At 42.6% G+C, this 13,157-nt stretch overlaps 1 protein-coding gene across 1 annotated transcript in view; it reads left to right on the forward strand.

Annotated features, from left to right (window-relative positions):
* Nucleotides 1-13,157, forward strand: part of LOC106610889 (centrosomal protein of 170 kDa) — an 85,751-nt gene that overhangs the window by 9,905 nt on the left and 62,689 nt on the right. Inside the window, exon 2 of the mRNA XM_014210552.3 lies at nucleotides 7,616-7,762. Within this exon, the coding sequence (XP_014066027.1) occupies nucleotides 7,658-7,762 (105 nt within the window). The 5' untranslated portion in view covers nucleotides 7,616-7,657. The remainder of the gene's footprint in view (nucleotides 1-7,615; nucleotides 7,763-13,157) is intronic.

Genomic DNA, 13,157 nt, shown 5'->3' on the forward strand with positions numbered 1-13,157 from the left:
GCAGTGTAACAATCTAACTTCCTGTCCAAGAGGATTCAAAGATGAGCGAAGGCCATCCTCAGGAAGCATTGAGCTTACTTCCTGCTTCTCATGCCTTCTCCTCCTCACAAAGCATGCACAGTCAGCTCAGAACAATCCTGCTCTCTGACATGGGGGGGGGGGTCTTTCTACCAGTCAAAACAATGGAGTCATCCCTTAAAGGTTCAATGCAGCTGTTTTTTTAAATCTTATTATCAAATTATTTGTAACAATTAAGTACCTTACTAGCTAGGTTGCCATACAGTTGGTGACAGATTTTTCAATGTGAATATTCAAAAATCTTCATAAAAACAAAATGCACATTTTCCCACCAGAGATGTGTTTCCATCAAATTGACTTGTTGCGGATAAAAGGCTGTGCGTGAGGATGTAGTGCACATAAGAATAACTTTGTGTTGAAATTCTCTTGGAACTGAATACAAAAGTGAAATGGGTTTCCATCACATGTTCAACTCTAGTGATGATTTTGTCACAAAAAATGTTGCGTTATATAAATGAGTCATTGCAGATGGCGCCGATAGACATGGCCGCCTTGTTTCAGGCTTCTAAGCAACTTTACAGTATTATTTGTAATGTTATTTCTCACATTATTAGCCCAGAACGTCCTTTGCATTATTACATACAGCTGGAAAGAAGTTTTGGATATCAGAGAGGCGGTAACTAACTAGCATTTCGACCAAGAATATGACTTTCCTGAATTGAATCCTAGGTTGGGTGAACAAAATTACTTGAGTTCCTATATGTTACCACAATCACACCATGAGTAGTTAATCATGAAACGTACACCTCCGCCTTTCTTCCTACCGGAGAATTCTTTATTCCTATCTACCTACACAATGTATTGAAAACCCAGCTGGCTGCATGGACGAGGACAGTATATCCGGAGAGAGCCATGATTCCGTAAAACAGAGTATGTTACAGTCCCTGATATCTCTCTGGAAGGAGATCCTCGCCCTGAGCTCGTCAACTTTATTGTCCAGGGACTGAACATTAACAAGTAATATATTCGGAAGCGGTGGATGGTGTGCACGCCTCCTGAGTCGGACTAAAAGTCCTCTCCAAATACCTCTTCTCCGCCGGCGGCATCTTGGAGCTGCCTCTGGGATAAGTTAAATTGCCTTGGACGGTACGAACAAAGGATCCAATTCAGGAAGGAAGAAAGGCGGAGGTGTACGTTTCATGATTAACTACTCATGGTGGGATTGTGGTAACATATAGGAACTCAAGTAATTTTGTTCACCCAACCTAGAATACTTCACAATCAAATGTTGACCACATTACCTCCCTAGAGAATTTTCTTTGGTTATCGTCACAGTGTATATTCCCCTCACATATCCTGAGGCCGCATATATTATAGCTGGGGACTTTAATAAAGCAAATCTGAGGAAAACGCTACTAAAGTACTATTAATACATCGCCTGCAGTACTCACACTCCCCCGACCTCACTTTAGCAAATCAGATCCCGACTCCATTTTGCTCCTCCCTTCCTATAGGCAGAAACTCAAACAAAAGTACACGTGTTAAGGTCTATTCAACGCTGGTCTAACCAATCAGAATCCATGCTTCAAGACTGTATTGAAAACGCGGACTGAGACATGTTCCAGGTTTCCTCTGAGAATAAGATTGACGTATACACTGACACGGTGACTGAGTTCATCAGGAAGTGTATAGGAGATGTTGTTCCACTGTGATGAATGAAACCTATCCTAACCAAAAACTGTGGATATATGGCAGCATTCGCACCAACCATCGCATTTATCCACGGCAAGGTGATTGGCAATATGATTGAATACAAACAGGCCAGTTATGCCCTCCGTAAGGCAATCAAACAGGCAAAACGTCAGTATAGAGACAAAGTGGAGTCGCAATTCAATGGCTCAGACACGAGATGTATGTGGCAGGGACTCCAGACAATCACAGATTATAAAGGGAAAACCAGCCATGTCGCGGACCCCGATGTCTTGCTCCCGGACAAGCTAAACACCTTCCCCCGCTTTGAGGATAACACAGTGCCGCCGACACAGGCCGCTCCCAAGGACTGTGAGCTCTCGTTTTCTGTGGCCAACTTGAGTAAGACATTCAAATCAAAGTTTATTTGTCACGTGCGCTGAATACAACAGACCTTACAGTGAAATGCTTACTTACAGGCTCTAACCAATAGTGCAAAAAAAGGTGTTAGGTGAACAATAGGTAATCTAAAGAAATAAAACAACAGTAAAAAGACAGGCTATATACAGTAGCGAGGCTATAAAAGTAGCGAGGCTACATACAGACACCGGTTAGTCAGGCTGATTGAGGTAGTATGTACATGTAGATATGGTTAAAGTGACTATGCATATATGATAAACAGAGAGTAGCAGTAGCGTAAAAGAGGGGTTGGTCTGCGTGTTAACCCTTGCAAGGCTGTCAGCCCAGGCACAATCCCTAGCCATGTCCTCAGAAAATGCGCAGACCAGCTGCCGGGAGTGTTTACGGACATATTTAATCTCTCCCTATCCCATTCTGCTGTCCCCACTTGCTGCAAGATGTCCACTATTGTTACTGTAACCTATAAAGTGAAGGTAACTGAACTAAATTACTATCATCCTATATCACTCACTTCTGTCATCATGAAGTGCTTTGAGAGGCTAGTTAAGGATCATATCACCTCTACCTTACCTGACACTCTAGACCCACTGCAATCTGCATACCTCCACAATAGATCCACAGATAATGCAATCGCCATTGCTCTGCACAATGGCGATTGTCTGCACAGTGACACTTGTCCCATCAGGACAAGAGGAATACCTATGTAAGAATGCTGTTCATTGACTACAGCTCAGCCTTCAACACCATAGTATCCTCCAAGATCATCATTTATTTTGGGGCCCTGGGTCTGAACCCCGCCCTGTGCAACTGGCTCTTGGACTTCCTGATGGGCCTCCCCCAGGTGGTGAAGGTAGGCAACAACACCTCCACTACGCTGATCCTCAACACATTGGCCACACAAGGGTGCGTGCTCAGCCCCCTCCTGTACTCCCTGTTTACCCATGACTGCTTGGCCATGCACGCCTCCAACTCAGTCATCAAGTCTGCAGACTAAATAGTGGTAGGCCAGATTACCAACAACGACGAGACAGCCTACAGGGAGGAGGTGAGGGCCCTGGTAGAGTGGTGCCAGGAAAATAACCTCTCCCTCAATGTCAACAAAACAAAGGAGGTGATTGTGGATTTCAGGAGACAGCAGAGGGAGCACATACTCATCCACATTGACAGGCCCGCAGTGGAGAAGGTGAAACGCTTCAAGTTCTTTGGCGTACAAATCCCTGACATTCTGAAATGGCTGAAGAAATTTGGCTTGGCCCCTAAGACCCTCACAAACCTTTACAGATGCACCATTGAGAGCATCCTGTCAGGCTATATCACTGCCTGGTACGGCAACTGCACTGGCCTTCAGGACATCTACAGCACCCGGTGTCAAAGGAAGGCCAAGAAGATCATCAAGGACCTCAGACACCTGAGCCACATTATTCTATAATGTAGAAAATAGTACAAATAAAGACCAACCCTTGAATGAGTAGGTGTGTGCAAACTTTTGACTAGTACTGTATGTATGTATTTGTACTCCAGACTCCGACATTGCTCATCCTAATATTTCTATATTTCTTAATTCCATTATTTTAATTTTAGATTTGCATTTATTGTTGTGAATCGTTAGATATTACTGAGCTGTTGGATCTAGGAACACAAGCATTTCGCTACACCCGCAATAACATCTGCTAAATATGTGTATTCGACCAATAAAATGTGATTTGATGTGCCCACTTTGGTCTTGGCACGTGTGCTCTAGTGAACAGATAGCCAGATACAGTGCTGCTATAGCCTACATGGTGATTTTTTTATTTGTAAGTTGGCAGCCAAAACATCGATCATCATGTCACCAGAATAAGAACATCAATATTTATTGTAAAGGAGCATCAAGCTCTTCACCATACACTTTCACCACCATGTGAAGTTCATCATAACTTATTTCATCTGTAGCCTAATAAACTGCATGGTTTCCCAAGTCGTGGAAGGACCACACAGCACATCATCGCATGACTCCAAGTTTACTTCAATATGATGGTTATTATATCAATATTTGCATTTCCACCGCATTTTCTCGCATAATTCATTTTAAGAAACAAAAAGATCCCACCTTGTCTAGCGTATTTTGTTTCCGTCAGGCCTGTTGTGACATTTTTTATCGAACATGTACTGTACTTTACTCGCATAAAAAGTTCGATGTAAACCTGGTTACTGTGATTGTTTTCAATTAATATGGTCAAAAAGAGCCAAACATGGCTTGTTAGCGAAAAGCAAGAGTTTAGCTAGGCCTGTCTGGGAGTGGTCTGAGTGGGGAGGGGAAAACTGAAAATTAGCTGTTAATAGCAGAGAGGTTTGGAACTCTCTTATTGGTCTATTAACTAATTTACCATATGGTGATGTCACCATGGAATGCCAAAACGCCCTCCCACAAAAACAGACAGAAATTTTAGGCGGTGTTTTCAAACAGCTCTTACACTAAAAGGGCATTATTATAATGTCACAAGTTCACAGTATTATTCCAAAATCATAGTGTAGAAATATACATAAGACACCAGAAATTCACATTTTTGACTGCACTGAATCTTTCAATCACAACAAGGATGTTACAGGATGATAAGGGGGCAGAGATGAGGATTTTGCAATAACGCAGCTGTTTTGAAATGTCATGAATATGTCTAACAATCGACAGTCCTCACAGGACATTACAAACAAGACCAACATATTGTACAGTATCAGTGTCAGAGGTCTTGCAGTGTAGAGGACTACTCTGCCAGAGATCCACCTGGCTTGCAGGCATGCCTCATGTCTCAGCCTTTGAAATATTCTCCCCCAAGATCCAACCACTTTAAGCCAATGGCAAATCAACATTGGCATGCATGCGGTGGGTTGTGGGTTGTAGGTAAATCGAATCAAATCACATTTTTGGTCACATAACCGAATACACAGTAAAGGAATGGGATAAGAATATATAAGTATAAAATATATGGATGAGCAGTGACAGAGTGGCTAAGATGCAATAGATAGTATAGAATAGATAGTGTAGGATACAGTATATACATACAGATGAAGTCGGAAGTTTACATACGCTTAGGTTGGAGTCTTTAAAACTCGTTTTTCAACCACTCCACAAATTTCTTGTTAACAAACTATAGTTTTGCAAAGTCGGTTAGGACATCTACTTTGTGCATGACAAGTAATTTTTCAAAAAAAATTTACAGAAAGATTATTTCACTTATAGTTCACTGTATCACAATTCCAGTGGGTCAGAAGTTTACATACACTAAGTTGACTGTGCCTCTAAACAGCTTGGAAAATTCCAGACAATGATGTCATGGCTTTAGAAGCTTCTGATAGGCTAATTGACATAATTTGACATAATTTGAGTCAATTGGAGGTGAACCTGTGGATGTATTTCAAGGCCTACCTTCAAACTCAGTGCCTCTTTGCTTGACAACATGGGAAAAATCAAAAGAAATCAGCCAAAACCTCAGAAAAAAACCTCCACAAGTCTGGTTCATCCTTGGGAGCAATTTCCAAGTGCCTGAAGGTACCACATTCATCTGTACAAACAATAGTACGCAAGTATAACCACCAGTATCTATATCCACAGTAAAACGAGTCCTATATCGACATAACCTGAAAGGCCGCTCAGCAAGGAAGACACCACTGCTCCAAAACCGCCATAAAAAAACAGTCTACTGTTTGCAACTGCACATGGGGACAAAGATCGTACTTTTTGGAGAAATGTTTTCTGGTCTGATGAAACAAAAATAGAACTGTTTGGCCATAATGACCATTGTTATGTTTGGAGGAAAAAGGGGGACGCTTGTAAGCCGAAGATCACCATCTCAACCGTGAAGCACGGGGGTGGCAGCATCATGTTGTGGGGGTGCTTTGCTGGAGGAGGGACTGGTGCACTTCACAAAATAGATGGCATCATGAGGTAGGCAAATTATGTGGATATATTGAAGCAACATCTCAAGACATCAGTCAGGAAGTTAAAGCTTGGTCGCAAATGGGTCTTCCAAATGGACAATGACCCCAAGCATACTTCCAAAGTTGTGGCAAAATGGCTTAAGGACAACAAAGTCAAGGTATTGGAGTGGCCATCACAAAGCCCTGACCTCAATCCTATAGAAAATTTGTGGGCAGAACTGAAAAAGCGTGTTGCGAGCAAAGAGGCCTACAAAGCTGACTCAGTTACACCAGCTCTGTCAGGAGGAATGGAACAAAATTCACCCAACTTATTGTGGGAAGCTTGTGGAAGGCTACCCAAAATGTTTCACCCAAGTTAAATAGTTTAAAGCCAATGCTACCAAATATTAATTGAGTGTATGTAAACTTCTGACCCACTGGGAATGTGATGAAAGAAATAAAAGCTGAAATAAATCATTCTTTCTACTATTAATCTGACATTTCACATTCTTAAATAAATTGGTGATCCTAACTGACCAAAGACAGGTCATTTTTACTAGGATTAAATGTCAGGAATTGTGAATAACTGAGTTTAAATGTATTTGGCTAAGGTGTATGTAAACTTCCGACCTCAACTGTAGGTAAGATAATTTCCTTTTGAATTTCTCGCCAAATGTAAAATGTTCCTGTTTTGATTAATTTAATGGAGTGAGTTAGGTCTGCTATATATCAAATTAGCATACCCCCTGAGTCCCTTCCCTGTTTCACACCTGGTAGTTTGGTGGATGGGACTTCCAGCTCTATGTAACCTATAGGGCAAGCAGTGGATCCGTCTCCTTTACACCATGTTTCTTGTAGGATGACAATGTCTGTATTTCCGATTTATTTGGTGAAGTCAAGGTTCCTGCTCTTTACGCCAAAGGCAGATGACCTCAGTCCTTGGATTTTCCAGGATGATATAGTGAAGGCTTTGTGTTCCATAAAGTGTCCAATGTTGTTGGTCGTGTGGTTTGGCCTCAGACCAGTAAGTGTGAGCAGAGGCTGCTGAGCATCTGTTACATTGCCAATGGCTTGGGATAGTGTAAGCGTGGGGGTTGGGCCTGTTTGCCTGCTCACGGCCTGGGCGTATGTGTGAGTTCCATGTTGAGGCCCTCTTTGTGGGAGTGGGCGGCATGGGGTGGGCAGGAGGGGCATAGGTCTGATCTGAGGGGGCCTAAATGAGGTGTGGGCATGGTAGACTTGGGGGGGGTATTGATTGGTTGGAGTGGGGGTGTCTATTGATCTGTTGCTCTTGTGTGAAGTGTCAGGGCTGCATTTGAGAGCGATGTCCTTTAGGGTCCGGGCGAAGGTGGGCACTGCTGCCTGGTACAGGTGGACTTGGTTGTAAAGGCTGTTCAAGTCCAGGGTGGAGTGGTGGGCCAGGTAAACATTTGGTTTTGATGCACAGTCAAGGGAAATACTTGCGTTTACCCGCTGAATGGTAGCAGGGTGGAAGTATTTTCGTGGTAGCAAGGTGGAGATAACCACTTGTGCGTTGGGGAAAGTAGAAGAAGCTTTTTCAATCTCTCTCGCTCTCTCTCTCTCTCTCTCTCAGGATGACATATGGTTGGAGGTTGGAGTGAGTAGCGTAACAGAGATGAGTCTCACATCATGGTTCCTGGTGAGCAGCGGGGGCACTCGTCACCGTCTGCCCCTGGAGATGATCTTTGTCGGCCGAGACGACTGCGAGCTCATGCTGCAGGTGAGCATGGCTCTAATTGATACAACACAACACGACATGTTACAACATAACATGATACAACACAACATTATACAACACAACCTGTTACAACATGATACAACACAACACGATACAACACAGCAAAACATCATACAATACAACACAACATGATACAACACAACACAACATGATATGACACACCATGACACAACATAATACAACACAACACAGCATGATACAACACAACATGATACAACACAACATGATGCCACACAACATGATGCCACACAACATGATGCCACACAACATGATGCCACACAACATGATACAACACAACATGACACGACACAAAACAACATGACACAACACAACATGACACAACATGACACAACACAACACGATACAACACAACACGATACAACACAACATGACGCCACACAACATGATACAACACAACATGATACAACACAACATGATACAACACAACATGATACAACACAACACAACACGACACAACACAACACGACACACCACGACACAACACACCACGACACAACACACCATGACACAACACAACATGACACAACACAACATGACGCCACACAACATAATACAACACAACACAACATGATACAACACAACATGATACAACATGACACAACACAACATGACACAACACAACATGATACAACACAACATGATACAACAACACGACACACCATGACACAACATGACACAACACACCATGACACGACACACCATGACACGACACACCATGACACGACACACCATGACACAACACAACATGACGCCACACAACATAATACAACACAACACAACATGATACAACACAACAACATGACACAACACAACATGACACAACACAACATGACACAACACAACATGACATGATATAACACAATATGATACAACACAGCATGATACAACATGACACAAATCAACAGAATACAACACAACGCAACATGACGCCACACAGCATGACGCCACACAGCACGACGCCACACAGCACGACGCCACACAGCACGACGCCACACAGCACGACGCCACACAACACGACGCCACACAACACGACGCCACACAACACGACGCCACACAACACGACGCCACACAACACGACGCCACACAACATGATACAACACAACATGACACAACACAAAACAACATGACACAACACAACACAAAACAACATGACACAACACAACACGATACAACACAACACGATACAACACAACACGACACAACACAACACGACACAACACAACACGACACAACACAACATGATACAACACAACATGATACAACACAACACGATACAACACAACACGACACACCATGACACACCATGACACAACATGACACAACACACCATGACACACCATGACACAACACAACATGACACGACACACCATGACACAACACAACATGACGCCACACAACATGACGCCACACAACATAATACAACACAACATAATACAACACAACAACATGACACAACACAACATGATACAAAACAACATGACACAACACAACACAACATGATATAACACAATATGATACAACACAGCATGATACAACATGACACAACGCAACATGATACAACACAACGCAACATGATACAACACAACGCAACATGATACAACACAACGCAACATGATACAACACAACACATGATACAACACAACACATGATACAACATGATACAACACAACATGATACAACACAACATGACACAACACAACATAATACAACACAATGCAACATGATATCACACAACATTTTTACTAGGATTAAATGTCAGGAAATGTGAAAAACTGAGTTTCATGTATTTGGCCAAGGTGTATGTAAACTTCCGACTTCAACTGTACATACTCCTCAGACAAATACATTTAAACTCAGTTTTTCACAATTCCTGATGTTTAATCCTAGTAAAAATTCCCTGTCTTAGGTCAGTTAGGATCACCACTTTATTTTAAGAATGTGAAATGTCAGAATAATATTAGTGAGAATGATTCATTTCAGCTTTTATATCTTTCATCACATTCCCATTGGGTCAGAAGTTTACATACACTCAATTCATATTTGGTAGCATTGCCTTTAAATTGTTTAACTTGGGTCAAACGTTTCGGGTAGCCTTCCACAAGCTTCCCACAATAAGTTGTGTGAATTTTGTCCCATTCCTCCTGACAACACCCCCGTGCTGTTGTTCTGGGATTGATTTGCACTTTTCGCACCAAAGCACGTTCATCTCTAGGAGACAGAACGCGTCTCCTTCCTAAGCAGTATGACGGCTAAGTGGTCCCATGGTGTCTATACTTGCGTACTATTGCTTGTACAGATGAACGTGGTACCTTCAGGCGTTTGGAAATGACTCCCAAGGATGAACCAGACTTGTGGAGGTCTGCAATTTTTTTCTGAGGTCTTGGCTGATTTCTTTTGATTTTCCCATGATGTCAAGCAAAGAGGCACTGAGTTTGAAGGTAGGCCTTGAAATACATCCACAGGTTCACCTCCAATTGACTCAAATTATGTCAATTAGCCTATCAGAAGCTTCTAAAGCCATGACATCATTGTCTGGAATTTTCCAAGCTGTTTAGAGGCACAGTCAACTTAGTGTATGTAAACTTCTGACCCACTGGAATTGTGATACAGTGAACTATAAGTGAAATAATCTTTCTGTAAATTTTTTGGGAAAAATTACTTGTCATGCACAAAGTAGATGTCCTAACCGACTTTGCAAAACTATAGTTTGTTAACAAGAAATTTGTGGAGTGGTTGAAAAACGAGTTTTAAAGACTCCAACCTAAGCGTATGTAAACTTCCGACTTCAAGTGTGTGTGTGTGTGTGTGTGTGTGTGTGTGTGTGTGTGTGTGTGTGTGTGTGTGTGTGTGTGTGTGTGTGTGTGTGTGTGTGTGTGTGTGTGTGTGTGTGTGTGTGTGTGTGTGTGTGTGTGTGTGTGTGTGTGTGTGTGTGTGTGTGTGTCCGCGCATATATGTGAGTGATAGAGCAAGTCTCATACAGAGATATTTCTAGAAAGTGGGGCAGATACATGTTGAGTTAGGTCCATCCAGACAGGAGGGCTCCATAGGAAGTAGAGTGGCTGCTGCATTGCGGAGTGTGGTGTGGTGTAGCTGTACCATTCCATATCATGGAACATCTTTAGGGCTTGATTCAATCCGTATCGTGGAAGATCCACGGTATTGCACGAGTGAAATTGAATGGCAATTCTGCCACGTTCACGGAAACTGTATTCACGGTAAATGCTGCATATGTCATCTCATTTGGGAAATTACTTTTAATTTTTAATCGCACTACAGTGTGGATTTTTAGTGCTACTGTTTGAATCTAGGCCTTTGACATAGGTTTCAACAGCAATGGTAGTAAAACTAATTGTTAAACCTATTGCTTGTATGTCAACCCTTAAAATAGAATATATTAATGTACTTTCCGTGCTCCTTGATGTCAACTCTGAATCCAACTAAATTACCCTTTCCAAGCCAGCTTAAGTAGTTGATTACTCACTGGTCAGGTTTCTGCCAGGCCCTGGCTCTGTATAATGAAGAGTACATTTATTTTCAAGGAACTGAGTTGCTTGTGTGTGGCAATACCGACAGTGTTTCAGTCCTTAACTCTGAGACACTAGAAACCCTGGCTTCACAGACACTCTTGGAGACACTAATCAAGGAGTCCTCCTTCAACCCCCTCAAACCTCAGTTTGTCCCTGTCTACTAATGAGCCTATAATTAAGCAGCAGGTCATTAATACATCAGCACATCTCTAATAGGAGTTAGAAGGTACCATGTTAAATGGCTTCTAAAGAGCAAGCAGTTCAGAGTGCCAGCAAGATACTTCTGCAGTTTTACTGCTGAAATCAGCAGGGTTGGAATGAAAGGAACAAGGAGGCTGTTTTTCAAACAGGGATCCTGTTTTCTAGTGTTTGTCTCTCTGATGACCTGGGGGAAAGAGAGGAGAAGACTGGGTACTTTGTTTAGTGTGAGCCTGCCAACGGAAAATACGCCAAGAGGTCCGGGCCATGTGACTGTTTTTACTGGCCTCAGTCTTTTTGGTGTCACATGGGTATCTCAGTAATGTATGGGTTTAAGAGCCGTTGCATGGATTCCCAACGCAAGGGTATCAGACTCAAATTTGGACCACTCCCAACTAGGCCACTTCTAGTCAGTAACAGTCAAATCTGGACCACTCCCAACTAGGCCACTTCTAGTCAGTAACAGTCAAATCTGGACCACTCCCAACTAGGCCACTTCTAGTCAGTAACAGTCAAATCTGGACCACTCCCAACTAGGCCACTTCTAGTCAGTAACAGTCAAATCTGGACCACTCCCAACTAGGCCACTTCTAGTCAGTAACAGGCAAATCTGGACCACTCCCACTAGGCCACTTCTAGTCAGTAACAGTCAAATCTGGACCACTCCCACTAGGCCACTTCTAGTCAGTAACAGTCAAATCTGGACCACTCCCACTATGCCACAGTCAAATCAAAGGGCCATGTTTGTTTTTGAAATACATTTTTCATTCATCTGTTTTGCTGTTTCTACAATAGGCTATGCTATCTACAGTAGACTTATGTTAGTGTAAACGCTGTGTTATATTTCTACAATAGGCTATGCTATCTACAGTAGACTTATGTTAGTGTAAACGCTGTGTTATATTTTCTACAATAGGCTATGCTATCTACAGTAGACTTATGTTAGTGTAAACGCTGTGTTATATTTTCTACAATAGGCTATGCTATCTACAGGAGACTTATGTTAGTGTAAACGCTGTGTTATATTTTCTACAATAGGCTATGCTATCTACAGTAGACTTATGTTAGTGTAAACACTGTTATATTTGACACTTATATATGACAAGTCATGTTCACCATGAAACGTAGTTACTTCAAATCTAGCACTGACATGCATACATGCTTTAGTAGAAGCTCCCTCTCTCTTCATTCTCCTTAATCACGTCTTCATGCTCTGAACAGAGAGAGAACATGCAAGATTCCAGTAGGCCTCTGTGTGGATGATGTCGCTTTCTGTGTGGATGATGTAGCTTTCTGTGTGGATGATGTAGCTTTCTGTGTGGATGCCGTAGCTCTCTGTGTGGATGCCGTTGCTCTCTGTGAGGATGCTGTTGCTCTCTGTGAGGATGCTGTTGCTCTCTGTGTGGATGCTGTTGCTCTCTGTGTGGATGCTGTTGCTCTCTGTGTGGATGCTGTTGCTCTCTGTGTGGATGCTGTTGCTCTCTGTGTGGATGCTGTTGCTCTCTGTGTGGATGCTGTTGCTCTCTGTGTGGATGCTGTTGCTCTCTGTGTGGATGCTGTTGCTCTCTGTGTGGATGCTGTTGCTCTCTGTGTGGATGCTGTTGCTCTCTGTGTGGATGCTGTTGCTCTCT

The sequence above is a fragment of the Salmo salar genome, chromosome 01 (genome assembly GCF_965601325.2).
Source record: "Salmo salar chromosome 01, fSalSal1, whole genome shotgun sequence".
Lineage (NCBI taxonomy): Eukaryota > Metazoa > Chordata > Actinopteri > Salmoniformes > Salmonidae > Salmo > Salmo salar.